General features: G+C 54.2%; 1 protein-coding gene across 4 annotated transcripts; it reads right to left on the reverse strand.

Moving 5' to 3' along the window:
• Positions 1-127: 127 nt before the first annotated feature.
• On the reverse strand, positions 128-15620 carry SPI1 (Spi-1 proto-oncogene). Of its 4 annotated transcripts, none has more exons than XM_042957335.1 (6): positions 15342-15620; positions 12345-12444; positions 2295-2482; positions 2072-2191; positions 1286-1448; positions 128-860 (listed from the first exon to the last, which is right to left on the reverse strand). In XM_042957335.1, exons 1-6 carry the CDS (start codon positions 15384-15386, stop codon positions 541-543), a joined length of 936 nt encoding a protein of 311 aa, XP_042813269.1. In that variant the 5' UTR covers positions 15387-15620; the 3' UTR covers positions 128-540. The 4 variants fall into 4 exon arrangements, with proteins under 4 accessions (XP_042813269.1, XP_042813270.1, XP_042813271.1 ...); XM_042957336.1 differs by having other exon boundaries at positions 12345-12441; positions 15342-15618; XM_042957337.1 differs by lacking the exon at positions 2072-2191 and having other exon boundaries at positions 15342-15615.

The raw sequence follows: 15620 nt of genomic DNA on the forward strand, positions 1-15620 counted from the left end.
TGTCATTTGTCCTGATGTCCCTACCCAGCACTGGCAGTAAATGCCCAAAGGACGTATGAGAAAAAGAGAGATCAGACGGGGTCGCCCAGACAAGATGCACCAAAAAATCATAAAGGAGACTCTGTGCTACGAGAGGACTCACTGAGAATAACTTTAATAACTGTTCCTTGAGGAAGCTAACGAGGGAGGGGTGTGGGAAGGGAGAAACGCTTAAGAAGGAGGGTTCAATTTATACAAATCTGATGACTTTGAACTCCCAAGGAAGCACCCCAGGTTGTACTAAGCAAGGCTGACCCTTGGCTGCGGTCAGACGCCCAGGTGGCCCCCTGGAGCTGGGGCTGGAGTCCTGGTGGGAGGTGAGGAGAGGCCGTGGGTAGCGGGCTTGGAGGAGGGAGTGGACGGGTGAGTCAAGGCCCGGCCCGCCACAGTCCTGCCCCTGGCCCCTGGGAGCTTGCCTCCCTGTGTCCGGGCCGGGCGAGGGGTTAATGCTATGGCCAGCGGGGAGGCCTGGCGGGCCCAGCGGGTTCTGTGGGCCTGGGCTCAGTGGGGCGGGTGGCGCCGCTCGGCCAGGCTCCCGCGGCCCAGCACCTCCCCGCTGAACTGGTAGGTGAGCTTTTTCTTGACCTTCTTGACCTCACCCGTCTTGCCATAGTTGCGCAGGGCGCGGGCCATCTTCTGGTAGGTCATTTTCTTGCGGTTTCCCTTCTGGATGCCCCAGCGGTGTGCCAGCGCCTCCTTGTGCTTGGACGAGAACTGGAAGGTGCCCTTGTCCTTGTCCACCCACCAGATGCTGTCCTTCATGTCCCCGCTGCGGAGCAGGTCGAGCAGGAACTGGTACAGGCGGATCTTCTTTTTGCTGCCTGTGGGTGGGAGGTGGTCAGTGCCCTAACACGGGCTCCCGCCCTCACCTCCCCCTGATGTGGGTCCCCCTGGGGGTGGCTGGTCACTGGGGAGGGACTGGTGGTGGGGGGTGGTCTACCGAGGAGTGGGCTCCCTCACCCCACGCCTGGCACTCACACCCGCTCACACCCGTTCACACGCAGCCCGGAGAGGTTCAGACACACATACACCCTCCCGGGCTCGGTCACAGAGATGCACTCTCATCGACACACGGAGAGGTACAGATGGTCTCAGATGCAGTGCGCACTTTAGCAAACGTTGACACGCTCACAGATACGGACACCGCACTCAGCTCTGTGGTGTGACTGCTGTGCCCTTGGCTGGGGTGCATGGGGCACATCTATGGCCAGGGTCAGGGCTGGGCCGGACGGCGGGGCCGCCCTACCTGTTTCCCCATGCAGGAGGCCGGGCCCTGGCTCCAGGCCATCAGCCTCCCCGTCAGACACCTCCAGCGGGGGGCTCTGCCTCTCGCCCTCCTCCTCATCCGAGCTAGGCTGTGCCGGGGACAAGGAGGGGTATGGGAGGCACATCCGGGGTAGGTAGGAGACCTGGAAAGGCAGGGAAAGTGGGTTGAGGTCAGTGAGGGCCGGTTCAAAGCTCAGAGCTGCTGAGGAGGGGCCATCTGAGCAAGAGAAGTGGGAGTAAAGAGGGGGGCAGGCCAGCAAGGGGCAGAAAAGTTTGGGAGAAGGCTGGGGAAGTTGGAGGTCAGTCGGGTTACAGGGGTCAGGCAGGGTCAACTACACACAGGGAGTGGGTTGTGGGGGACCAGGGGCTGCTGGAATCAGGCCCTCCCTGGGCTCCCAGTTCAGGGCCTCGTGGCCAGGGGAAAGGGCACCCTTTCTTCATATGCGCAAAGGTGCCATATGGCCTGGCATTCTTGGGATCAGAGGTGGCAGTGAAGAGGGGCCAATGGGATGGTCGGGGATGGGAGCGACCGGGATTTAATAAGTGGGTGAACAGTGAGAGAAGGGCCAGCAGAGGTCAGCTAGGGGTGGTAGAGGTTAACGGAGGTCACTGATCGGGGTGGGGGTGTCCGTGGGGCTGAGGAGGGTCAATAAAGGGGGTCGGTGGAGGCCAGTGGAGGTCAGTTCCAGCGACTAGGATCCACGAGGGGCCGGTGGATGGGGATCACAGTGGGGATCAGGAGGGCCGTTGAGGTCAGGCAGCTCACTGGAGGGTGGGAATTATCGGGGCTCTGTCCATCGCGGAGCCGGAGGAGATAAGGGTGTGGGGTCACGAGGTCAGTCAGAGGGTCAGGAGGCAGCCGTTGGGGCTCCGGCCGCCGTTGGCGCTGTGGGGCAGGAAGCCGAGTTGAGTAAGAGCCTGTGTCAGCTTCCTGTGAAGCGCCGGCCTCACCACAGGCCGGGTCCCACGGGAGCCGCGGCCGCACGCACCTGGTGGCCGATGCCCGCGTGGGCCGTCGCCATGGGGGTGTCGAGCACGTGCATCTGCTCCAGCTCCATGTGGCGATAGAGCTGCTGCAGCTGGGGGGGCTGCACGCTCTGCAGCTCCGTGAAGTGGTTCTCGGTGAAGCTCTCGAACTCGCTGTGCACGTGGTGCGGGTGAAAGTCCCAGTAATGGTCTGCAGGGACGGCCGGGCGGCGTGCCGTGAGCGCAGGGCGCGGGGCGGGAAGAGGCGACCACAGTGGAGAAAAAAGCGACGTCAGGCCACAGGGGGCTGTTAGCACAGGCCGGGCCGGGCTCCGGGTTGACATTCATTCGCCCCCACCCCCACCTCGCTATTTACCATCCCCATTTTACAGAGGAGGACACTGAGGTGTGGCAAGGCCGCCTAACATGCCCGCAGTCAGAGGCCCCGTCGATGGCAGGCCTGAGCCAAAGCCGGCATTCCCGGCAACCCTTTTGTCCTGTGTCCAGGCGGTCACAAGGACACGGGTCCTGGCTCTGCCGTTCACTTTCTGTGTGACCTCAGGCACATGCATGGGCCTCTTCGGCCTCAGTTGACTCACTTGTAAAATGGGGATAAAAGTGACGGGGAGGATACAAATGAGTTCACATTTGTAAAAACTCCCAGCCCCAGAGCAGGCCCTCAGCGGGTGCTGATTCCCTCCCTCCCAGCTCCTGCGAAAACCGGTGGTTCCTGAGCCCATAGTCACACAAACACGGGTCTTGTCACATGGCCCAGGTGTGATGACAAAGTCACAAGGCTGACATTCCTCACACACCAGAACTTGCCCAGGCCCACGGTGCTGCCCCTTCAAAGCCATGCCCTTGGACAGCTGCGTCTGTCTTCCAGTGAGGTTACCAGGACTAAGGGCTCTCCTGGAAACTCCCCCATAGGTGCTTTCAGAATCTGTGGTGGGGTGGATTTGAGTTTGGGGAACAGCCACATGCCATCGGAAGCCCTGGCTTGGGACTAGGACATGGTTTCTCTGGGCATCTTTTCCAGGAAAAAAACCAAAAACCTGCCACATGTCTGTGGAGTTTCTGGGTACGGTCTGGGGTCCAAAAGAAGATGTGGTGATAAAGCGACAAGAGATGGTAGGCCAGAGTAGCGTCTCGGGGACAAGTGCACAGCCCTACATGGGGACCACCACCAGCCCCGTGTGTGTGTGTGTGTGTGTGTGTGTCTATCTTCGTCCTTTTTTTCTCACATACAAGCACATACTTATTTACTCACACGTCCCAAAAATATGTGTTTTTTTGGCTTTCGAATGGTTATCAGAAGACTTGCTTTCTAATCTTGCTCTGTGGTGGCATTCCTGCGTGACCCCAGACAGGCTATTTTATCTCCCTGATCCTCCAATTCCCCAGTCTAAAAGTAGGGACCCGACTGGGTAGTGATCCCACAATCCAGGCAGCCCACCCTCCCACCTCTACAAGTCTACATGGCACAGAAGAGAGAAGGTACACGATTTGGGAGCCAGACAGAGCTGGGCTCAAATCCTGCCTCTGCCATTTTCTGTCGTGTGCTATTGGGGGGGGTCATTCCACTTCTGTAAGCCTCAGTTTCCTCATCTGTAAGATGGGGCTAATAATTATACCCATCTCGTAGTCTTGTTGTGAGGGTTAAATGAACAAACGCCTTCAAGGTGCTTAGAATAGAACCCTGCACGAAATTAGATCCAATAAACATTACCTGTTACTAATACAATTAATGTGTTATTCTAAAGAACCCGGATTAGCACTTGAGCAAGTGGCAGATACTTTCATATATATTTATTTATTTCCTCTTCTTCCTCCTGTTCCCTGCCATCTCAGTGGCCCAGAGAAATAGTTTCGGTGAGCCTGGCTGTCACCGTCTCCCAGAGGCCAGAGCTGGGCCCTCAGCATTGTACCATGTGGACAGTGACTGGTTTCGTCCTCGCCTTATTCCCAGTGCCTGGACACAGCAGGCACTCAACGAACATTTCCTGAATGAGTGAATGAATGAATAAATGAATGAATTCTAGCCTCCTGAGAACTCTCCCTGAGTCTCCTCCACAAAATTATCTAAACCTGAAGGGAAAACAAAACAACATTTAATTTGTATTTTCATCTTGCAGCGAGTAAGCAGGACCCAGAAGCTCTCCCCTTGCCCAGGACAGTTGGCTCTGTGCTTTAGAGATGGGCTGTTTTGGGGGCTCTGGGATTTGGTGAGCCAATCCAGGCTCCTCTCTAGAGATAGATCAGCCCTCCGGCCCCACTCTGGCCCCTCCCATTTTCACCTCCCCCACCCTGGGCTGAACTGTCCAGATCTTGGCACAATGCTTTATCCTGCCCACCGACCTCCACCCTCAAACCCACTATGGTTCCAGGGTTCAGGGGACCCCGCATGCCTGCAACCTTCCAGGTGTGGAGTGAGGGGCCCCCGACTGCTCTTTCCCTCCTGCTCCCCACCTCTGCTCTAGCTTCGCATGAGACCCGTGAGCTCATTCTTGGAATCCCAGCCTGAGGCCAGCATTTCCCATGGAGGTCTCAGTACACCTTCACCAGAGTCGCTCTGGGGGGTTTGGGCCCCTCCTTGGAGATCCAGTGAATCAGAAGCGCTGGGAACTGGAATTTAACGGGCCCTAAGGAGGTTCTTGCACTCACTGACACTCTGGAACCCTGCCCCAGGGTCCTCTGAAAGCTGCAAATGGGACTCTTGAGCTACAATTAGTTTCAAAAGGCCCAACGGAAACCTCGCCTTTACCCTTGATTTGGGTGTTCAGGCAATTATGTAATAAACGCTGTCTGGTAGACAGAAACGTTCTGAGTATGGGGGCCTCTGAAGGGACACAATACAAGGAAGCCTTCATAGTGCGAAAGTCAGCACTCTTGGGCTCTTTGGACCTCATTTATAGAGGACTTCACAAACGCATTGCTTTATCCCTATTTGTCCCTTCAATGGGTTCCCCGGGTCATCCTGCACCATGCCTCCTTAGCACAACACTGCACCTCAAAAGAATATAATTCCATTTGCATATCTGGAGTTAGTTCTGGACCCTCCTTTTTATAGCCTATTAGGCCACCCAGCACACAGTAGGCCTCCATAAATATTCGATCAAATGATCCATAAGAGTTAGCTTTTAACATGTATTTTTAGGTACTGGGCACTATGCTAAGTACTTAATCCACATTTTCTCATGAATCCTCACCCCAACTCTGACAAGGTGGCCACTATAGTATGATCTTTCTTTTGCACATGAGGAAACAATGACTCAGATTAAGTCCGTTGTCCACAGACAGCCATTGGTAAAGTCATGATCCAAACCCACCTGTGTCTGCCTCCAGGGCCTGAACTACCAGTATACCATACAACTTCTGAGGAACAAGACTGTTAATTAAAGCTTTAATTAAGACCGATGGTGGCGCCGACTTTATCGACTGCTCTTATGCACCTGTCTACCATCATCCACCCCTCACCATCATTCATCCGTCTTCCACCCATCCATCATGCATTCATTCATCCATATTCACCCATCCACCCATCAGTGTCTGTCATCGACCCATCCATCATGCACCCACCAGTTGCTATCCATTCATCATCAGTCATTCCCTTCATTCATCCATCCATCATCTAACCTGCCAGCAGTGACCCCATTCATCTTGACCTCTCATTACCTGGGACCAAAGTCTTACCCACCCATCTCTATTCTTCCTCAGTATATTTGGTGCTCCTAATATCTGTATGTCACCAGGACAAAAATAAAGTCATATTCAAAACAACACACATACTCAAAATCAAAGCCTTAAGTGTCATTCAGTTGACTTTATCTCCTCAGAACAGGAATCCCAGCCTTAAGCCCAGGGTTCTCCCCAGGGGAGCAGAAGTAAGATCAAGACAGAGAAGGAAGATAAGGAATTAAGACAAGGGCTGATAAAAACAAAATAAAACAAAACAAACAAACAAAAACCTTCTTAGGAAATCACAGACCACTGGACAAGGGGTCCTGAAGCCCAGCCTTCCCGCACATTGTTCAGATTAAGGGAACCGGAAGCCCCAAGAGTGGAGAGCTCCAGGCTTCATCATACTTGTCACTCTCTACTTTGTATCCTAATTGTTAAAGTTTTCATTATTCCCCCTGTTAAAATAATAAATCTGGTAGGACTTGTGTTTTATTGATTCCATAGCACCTAGCAATGTGCCTGGTGTACAAAAGATGCTTTGTATATATTTATTGGATGGATAGGTCCATGAGAGATGGATGGAGGGTTTGACAGGTAAAGGGAAGGACGATCGGAAAGCTGAACGAGTGGAAGATTAGATGAGTGTGAGAACACATCGGTGGATGGGTGGACTGTGCGTGGTATGAAAGGATAGAAGAGTACATGGAAAGATGGAAAGATGGAGGGAAGGAGTCATACGTTGGAACTCTGGTTCCTTCACCAACCCCACTGCAAAGAGCAAATCCTATCACATCCATTGCGATGGCTGTTATCAAAGAAACAGAAGCTAACCAGTGTTGATGAGGATGTGGAGAAATTGGAACCCTTCTACACTGTTGGTGGGAATACAGCATGGTACAGCCACTGTGGAAAACAGTATGGAGGTCCTCAAAAATGAAAAATAGAACTACCATTTTACATCATGTATATTTTACCACAATTAAAAATAATAATAAATAGTAAACCTGATGAGCCGTGCCTTCAAAATCTATCCTGAATCTGTCCACTTCTTTCTCTCTCTATTGCCACTACCTTTGGCCAAGCCACCGCCATCTCTTGCCTAGATTATGCCAGTAGTCTCCTCCCAGTGCTTTCTCGCTGTTCTGATTGTGATCTTCTCTCCATCTATTCTCCCACAGCAGCCAGAGTGACTTTTTAAAAAGCTTATTCAGTGGAACCAGTAAGTGTTAGGAGAAGAAGGCACTGAAAACTTGCAGGGAGACAGAACTAAAGTAAACAAGCAGAAAAACAAACAAAAACAAATTAGTCTACATTCAAAACAGAGGACATAAAAAGGCATCCAACTTCAAAAGAAAAACTCTAGTGACCAGAAGATAGAGAAATGCTTTCAAATTCTAAGGGAAACAGGATTTTCAGCCTAGATTTCTATACCCTGTTAATCATAAAGATATGAGAAAAAAGCAAACAAAACCGTACCTCCCACACACCGTCTCTTAGGAGACTGTTGTCAGAAGAATAACAACTCTTGGGGCACCTGGAGGGCTCAGTCAGTTAAGCATCTGACTCCTGATTTCGGCTCAGGTCATGATCTCACGCTTCGTGAGTTCAAGCCCCGCGTCGGGCTCTGTGCTGACACTGCTTGGGATTCTCTCCCTTCTATCTCTCTGCCTCTCTCTCTTTCTCTCTCAAAATAAATAAATAAACAAATAAACATTGGGGTGGGGGGGGAGGAAAGAATAACAACTCCTATCCATGTTACATAGCACTCGCTATGTGCCAGGCACGGTTCTAAGGATTTTACATACAGTGACTCATTCAATCCCTACAGCAATCCTATGAAGTAGGTATCATTATGAAGAAGTTGAGACCTAGAGAGGTGAAATGTCTTGCCCACGATCACCCCAGATAGTAACGGGGAGATGGGGTGTGAATCCCAGTAGCCTGGCTCCAGGAAGAGGGCACTATCTCCTTGCTAGCCTGCCCCTCATTCTCTTTTTCAAGGATGAGCAAGTACAGGTAGTCAAAGAACACCATATGGCTCAGCTGTGAGTAATCTTCACATGGCCATACTCCTGGAAAATTCAGATACTGATGTAACAAGAGTTACTGTACAAAGAAAGACAAATACTGTATGATCTCACTTATGTGTGGAATCTAAACCAAAAAACAAAACCCCAAACTTATAGACAAGGAGATCAGATTTGCGGTTGCTAGAGGGCCAGGGCCAGGGTCATGGGAATTGGAGGAATGTGGTCAAAAGGTACAAACTTCTACGTATAAGAGGCACCTGGCTAGCTCTATTGGAAGAGCATGTGATACTTGATCTCGGGGTTCTGAGTTTGATTCCCACACTGGGTGTAGAGATTACTTAAATAAATAAAACTTACAAAAAAAAAAAAAAACCTTCTGGTTATGAGTACTGGGTCGCAATGGTGACCACAGCTAGCAATGCTGTATGGTAGACAGTAAAACCTTGGTTAGCGAGCCTAATTCGTTCCAGAAACATGCTTGTAATCCAAAGCACTTGTATATCAAAGTGAATTTCAAGATCATGTGACATTCAGTGTCACGTATGACTCGTATTGCAAGACATCGCTTGTATATCAAGTTAAAATGTATTAGAAATATTTTCTCGCTTTGTGGAACACTGGCAGAACAAGTTACTTGCAGTCCAAGGTTTTACCACATTTGAAAGTTGCTATGAGAATAGATCCTAAAAGTTCTCATTACAAGGAGAAAAACTTTTTTGTATCTATATGAGGTGAGGGATATTTCACAATATCTACATACGTCAGCTCATTATGCAGTACGCCTTAAGCCCGCACAGCATTGTGCATCAATTACATCAATAAAATGGAACAAAGTTACTGTATAATCATTTGGGTATGTGTGAAGTGTGGGTGAGTGTGTGCTCTGAATGACTACAGAGCCAAAGTCTCATCTTTCATAGGACAAGATGAAAAATTCAAGCCAGACTCATCTCCACCCAGCGTATAGAAGGAACCCATTAAATGCTTATGAGTGAATAAACGAATAACGTACCAAGTCTCTCTTTCATATCTTCGTGTGCACATTTACTTAGTGCTGTGATAGAAAGACTGGACAACTAGCTTTCATCCATCCCCGCCGGGCCACTATGTCATGAAGAAGTGCCGATGATAAGCTTTAGTAAAAAGCAGCAGCTTACAGAATAGCATGAGGCTACGATTCCATTGTGGGGTGAGCAGAATGTGCATATGTGTATGTCTGCACTGACAGATGTACAGGAACATAAATGTGGAATAAAATGTCTACAGGGATTGACTAAGGTGCCGTCAGTGGGGAGGGAAGTTGGGAAGAGGGAAATATTTTCCTTGATAAAGCTGTTGTTGATTATTTTAATAATCAAAAATTAAGGGTTTAAAATTTATTTAGATTTTCACCACACACACACACACACACACACACAATTCAGATCATGTCATTCCCCTGCTCAAAACCCTCCAATGGCTTCCCATTCCCATTGTTTGTAGGATAACACCCAAACTCCTGCCATGGCCTTCAGGCACTGTGTGATCTGTCCTCCGCAGGTCCCTCCGGCTTCCCTGGGTCTCCACTACGCCCTGCGTGCCCCGGCCACCCAGGCCCTCTCTCAAGGTCAATGCTACATTGCATTTGCAGTTCTCTCTACCTTTGCGTGCGTGTTCCTTCTCTTTACTCAGATTTCACCTCAACTGCCCTCCTCAGAGGCCTTCCCTGACCACCCGAATGAAAGTAGCCCCTAACACAGGCACTCTGCCTTATGTTACTTTGCTTTTTAGAAGACTGCTTATTGCCTGTCTGCTTAGTTGACTGCCGCCTTTTCCCTCACTGGAATGTAAGTTCTGTGAGAGCAGTGGCTTTGTGTGGCTTGCTTATCACAGAAACTCCAGTGGCTAGAATGGTGTCTGGCCCATGGCATGCAATCAGAAGCTATTTGGTAGATGGAAAAATGGGGGATGAGTGGGCCTGAGGAAGGATGGTAAATGTTGGGAGGATGAGTGGGTGGCCGCAGGGGTGAGTGGTGGAAGGGGTGGGTGGCTGGTTGGTTGACTGTCACCTAGGTCAGTTGAAAATGACGCAGTGGATCTGTCACAGAGCCCTCTGTGTGTCTCCCACTCTCCCAGCTGCTTCCTCTCCCCCAACTGGGGGAAGGAGTAAAGCTAACATACTCTGACCCGAAAGCTCACTGGGCCTTGTGCTCAGCCCCTCGCACCTTTTGTGCATTAACTCAGTGAATCATTACACCTCTACGGGGTCAGTGTTTCCATGCTCTCACTTCCATATATGAGGGAACAAGGGCTCCCAGAGGTTAAGTCACTTGCTCTAAGGTCACACACACTGGTGAGTGATGGAACCGGGATCAGACCCAGGTCCAACCCCAGTGCTTTTTTAATAAGTTCAACCACCTAAAAAAAAGGCTAAACCCAGAGGACATGCAGGAACTAGTGAAGAATGTGGGGTGTCTCTACTCTTGGGTCTTCATTAGGAAAGGACAGAACAGGTGCACAGATCAGCAGAGATGCCCAGATGGGCGATGATGGGGCAGGGGGTGTGTGGGGGGTGGGGGGAGTAGGGTGTAGGGTGGGGAGTAGGGGCCAGGACACCCACGGACTCCAGAGGAGTCTCCGAAGGAATCGGGCATGACCAAAACAGGGTGCTCGGGCATCTAATCAAGAGTCATTCCTAGAGCCCCAGCCCTGATATAAGGGACCTGCCTGGGCACCGAGCCAGGAAAGCACAAGCACTTTCTCTAAAGTGCTCACTTCATCAGCCCCAGCCCCTGGTCTAGCTGGTTTCTAGATGCGTGCACACACCCTCATATTACAAGAGGGGACACTGAGGCTGCAGCGGGCCCAAAGGAAATGACCCCAAACCCAGTGAAACTGACTGGAGGTTAGGCCAGAGGGGAAAAGGTCCCTAATGTTGGAAGCAGTCCCAGGCCGCGCTGAGTTTGCTGAGACCTGGCCGTCCTGCTGCCTGGAGCCACCAGGGGGAGCCAGTCCTCAAGGCCAGAGGGACCTTCTCGGGTCCTGAACTGCTAGGGGCAGGGGCCACCAGTGCTGGTCTCTAGGTCACAGAGACCCACCCTTGATCCTGGCTGGGGGAGATGGGAGGAGGGGGTGGGTGAGGGAGACTTTCTCTCTAAATTGTCTGGCTTTTCCACAAAGAGATCGTTTTGCTTGCAGAATCATAAATGAGCTTTAAAGGATGAAAAAAAAAGGATGCTTTACAACCTTCCTAGCCCTGGGATTCTGAAAGAAGTCTGTGTGTTCCCCCATGAGGGCTGGAGGCATATCTACCACCTACTTCCAGGACATGGCCCCCAGGTGTGGCCTGGCAGTGTGAAACCTTCCTCCGCTGTGGCACCCGACCTGCCTCTCCCTCTGGGGCTGCGGACACCCCAGTGCCTGGCCTGCCCCGGTTTCAGAATCCTAGAGAATCCCCCAATGAAGACCTGCTAACTAGGCCTTCTCACTTGGGCTCAGGGGTCCCATGGAGACACCGAGATCCCCTTTGGGTGTCCTCTCACAGTGCCCTGTCCAGGTGCCAGCCACCTAATGCCTGTCCCCGTCTACCCTGAATTTGCTCCAGGGTCGAGGCTGGGCCGGGGGATGGGCAGCGAGACTGGGACAAAAGGACCCTTGGCCCACACTTCGTCGTCACTCCCACCCCAGCAGACTGGGGCTCCAGCCCCTGCTGAATGAGGGGGACCTCAGAGCCTTTCCCTTAGTGAGCAGTTCTCAAACAGGGGTGATTCTGCCCCCCAGGGGACATTTGGCAACGTGTGGAGACATTTTTGGTTGTCGTGACTGGTGGTGCTTCTGGCATCTAGTGGGTAGAAGCCAGGGATGCTGCTAGACAGCCTACCATGTACAGGGCAGGCTCCCGCAACAAAGACATTCTCCAGCCCCGAATGTCAACGGAAGTTAAGGACAAAGCAGGGAGCAGAGCCGCCCCACGTGGAGTTCGGGGCAAGGGGGTGAGGACAACAGAGAGGATGAAGGGGCCTGGGGGGAGGGGGAGAGGAGAAAGCCCTGGACCTGGAGCAGACAGACTGGGTTCCACCCACCGGCCGCGTGACTCTGTACAGGTCACTTAGCTCCCCGAGCCTCCGTTTCCTCATTTGTGAAAGGCCACAAGGACTGGACCAGATGATAAACGTGGGCGAAGCTACCCTCGTGCCCTGGCACACCAAAGATGCTCAATAAATGCAGGCTGGGGGTGTGGGGCGTGGGGGTTTAGAGTAGTAAGCTCACGTCCTTTGAAAGCTAGTTTAATCCAATTCTCAGGATCCCAAAGAAGCCTTCCCTTCTCCCTCAGTGCCCAGGCCAGGCTGGGGACGCGGGGGCGGGGGAGGGCCCTGTACTCACCGCTGTGGCTTTCTCCATCACTGCTGAGATAGGGGTAGTATTCGTGCGTCTGGCGTTGGTACAGGTCCGTGTCATAGGGAACCAGGTCTTCCGATGGCTGCTGAGAGAGGAGGCAGTCAGGACTCGGATGGTGGCGGGACAACCGCAGTCAGGTTGGCAGCCCCCGGTATGTTGGGGCCACACCACCCTCTCACACTGAGGGGACCGCATCAGGCCTACAGCCCTCTCTCTGCCTGACCTGGGAGAGGCCGCAGTGGGGACAGGAGAGCAAGACCCTCGGCTCCTGCAGAAAGGGGCTGACAGGGACCCCCCAAGGTCAGAGGTCAAAGGAGGACCAAGGCTGAGAGGAGAGCATGGCCTCCCCGCACCCCCTCCCCTGCACAGCCACACTCCACACGGACACCTGCACCCCAGGTCCCCATCTCACACGGGAACTCTCACATCCACACCTCCAAATGTACAGACGCTCCCGTGACACGCACACTCCCACGTGTGAACTCACACCCACAGTCTACCCACGCTCACCTTTGCCCTAATTCTACAGGTCACTCACATTCACACACACTTGTGGTCACACTCACACGCACTGTTGTGCACTCACCCTGTAGGCACACGCAGTCACTTGAATTACCGCACGTATCCTCACACTTGCCTTCAAGCACCTTGAACTCAGGCTCGTACCCGCACCGTCATGGCCGCGCACGCTCCACTTACACACCCACCCCCATAGCACACATGCTTGTCCTCCGGCCAGTCTCCACAGCCCACGCCCGGGCCCAGGCACCCTCATGATGACCAGTGGCCGTTCACACTCACGGATTGTATAGTGCTCTCCAGGCAGGCTCGGGGGCCATGGGCCAGCTAGAGCCTTGGTCCTCTCCCTCTCCCTCCTCCGTCCTCCTCCTGACACACCCACTGGGATATTCCCTTCCCTCCCCTCCCCTCCCTCCCCTCACCCCTCATTGCTCCCCCCACCCCTCCCTGTCCTCCTCTCCCCTTCCTCCCACTCTAGCCCCTCACTCCTCCCTGTCCTCCTCTCTACTCCTCCCCCTCCTCCCCCTCTACCCTCACTCCTCCCTTTCCTCCTCTCTACCCCTCCCCCTCTTCCTCCTCCCCCTCCACTCCCCACTCCTCCCTATCCCCCTCTCCCTCTCCTCCACTCCACTCTTTCCTCTCCCCCTCCTCCCCCTATACCCCTCACTCCTAGCTGTCCTCCTCTCTACCCCTCCCCCTCTTCCTCCTCCCCCTCCACTCCCCACTCCTCCCTATCCCCCTCTCCCCCTCCTCCACTCCACTCTTTCCTCTCCCCCTCCTCCCCCTATACCATACCTCACTCTTAGCTGTCCTCCTCTCTACCCCTATCCGTCCTCGGCCTCCCCCCCACGCCTCCCTGGCCTCCTCCCCCTCCTGCCCCTCCAGCCCTGGCTCCTCTGCATCCTGGTGCAACACAGGGACACGCACACACGCAGAGTCTTTACAACAGTCCTCAGGCCTCTCCCCACCCCCGCAGTGTGCGCGCAGGGATTGCACAACAGTTACTCAGGCCCTCAGAGCTTGGGTTGGGGGCCAGGGCTGCCTTGGGAGCCCACCTTCCCAGGAGTGCTCCCTTCTCTGAGGGGTTTGGCATAGCAAACCAAGAAGCTGTGCCTCCTGCCTAGCTGTGTCTGGAGTTCAGGGATTGAGAGGTCAAGGGTCAGAGACGCTGCGGTCCAGCTCCTGGGCCTGTGGCTTTCTTGAGGCGGCCTTGGCTCTTCCTGGGACCACCTCCATCACCCCCTGCCTGCCCCCTCCTCTCCTTCTTGGTGATGGGCGGGGGAGGGTGGGACGGGCCCAGCTCCAGGGCCGGCTGGCTGGGGTGGTCTGTGTCAGGCCAGGAGCCCAGCACTGGGTTTCCAGGCAGCCCAGCCCAACAGCAGGATGTCAGGCCTGGGGTGCCTCCCTGGGCCCGAGGCCTGACTGGGGTGGGGTGGGGGGAGGGAGCAGCCTCCAAGCCGGGAAAGCTGAGTCAGGTGGGCAGGCCCTGCCAAACCCTTCCCGTCTCTCCCAGGGCTCCCCACGCTCGCTGAGTGGGGATGGGGTGTGAGAGAGAGAGGGGTCTTCTCTGAGGGGCCCAGGTCTGCATCTGCCTGAGGCTTTAACTGTCACAGACAGCAGGAGTGGTGGGGACCTGCCCTTCCCCTCCAGGGGTCCCTTGGGACTCCTGCTGCTTCACCTCTAGTCTCTGCCCCAGCCTCAGCCCCCGCCCGGAACTCCGGTATCCACTGACCAGGTCCTGTCCCGGCACCCTTGCGCTGAGCCCCAGGATCGGCCCAGCTCCAGCGCCTGCCCTCCTCTCCCACGCCCTGGCCAAGGCACCAACCAAACTGCCATCCTAGTCTCTGCTCTACTCATTGCTGCCGCCCAGCCCCTGCCCCTGCCCCTGCCCCAGCCCCAGCCCTTGGGGAGAGCCGGTCCAAGGCCCAGATCTTTGGGTCAACAACCATGTCCCCTGTGCCAGGCTCCAGACTGGGCACCGGGAACCCAGACATAAGGCGGCCTTAGTCTCCAAGAGCACCTGGGGCCGTGGACTGAGACATCTGGCCTGTTGCCTCCTGTCCTTTAAGCCTTTACTGTCCTGGGGACTGGCTTCCCCCCACACCAGTCTCCCCATCTCCTCCTCTGCCACCTCTCTGCCACTGCCCTCACCATCCCCACCCCGACACCCTGCCCAGGAGCTTCGGCCTGCCACCCAAGCCCCTAAAGCACCCAAGTCTATAAATAACCGTTCAGGCCCCACCGATCACAGCCCCACCATGAGCCCAGCCCTCAGCCCGCCAGGGCATGCTCTGAAGAAACCAATGGCCCCCTCGCTGGATCTCAGACTAGGAGCTCCAGGGAGGAAACACCAATGTCCCACTGATAGCTAACCGGGAGGGCAGCTGGCTGGTGGGTTGGAGGGCAGGCGGACTGGCGTCTGAGGGCCGAGGGTCGAGCCAGTAGAGGAGTCCCAGTACTCACAGGGGGGACGAGGGGAAACCCTTCCATTTTGCACGCCTGTAACATCCAGCCGATCTCCTAGCCGGTCAGGTCCCCTGCTTCGGTGGGGGCCAGTGCGGAGCCCCTCAGGATGGGGCGCCCCGTCAGGGGCTGGGACGAACTCAGGGCGGGCTCAGGGCTCAGGCCTGCCCCATGAGCTACAGGAGCCCTGGGTGAGCCCCCTCCCTTGACATTGCAGGGCCAGCGCAAGTTCCTGATTTTATCGAAGGGCCTGCCACTGGGAGATAGTCCCCTTGGGGT

The sequence above is a fragment of the Panthera tigris genome, chromosome D1 (genome assembly GCF_018350195.1).
Source record: "Panthera tigris isolate Pti1 chromosome D1, P.tigris_Pti1_mat1.1, whole genome shotgun sequence".
NCBI classification, from domain to species: domain Eukaryota; kingdom Metazoa; phylum Chordata; class Mammalia; order Carnivora; family Felidae; genus Panthera; species Panthera tigris.

Bases quoted from the DNA above. Each gene is read 5' to 3' on its own strand.
- SPI1 (XM_042957335.1), bottom strand. From the start codon at position 15,386: ATGTTACAGGCGTGCAAAATGGAAGGGTTTCCCCTCGTCCCCCCT. The intron at 12,445-15,341 runs GTGAGTACTGGG...CTCCTCTCTCAG, and splicing joins GGTTTCCCCTCGTCCCCCCT to CAGCCATCGGAAGACCTGGT. The intron at 1,449-2,071 runs GTGAGCTGCCTG...CTGCCTTTCCAG, and splicing joins CCGATAATTCCCACCCTCCA to GTCTCCTACCTACCCCGGAT.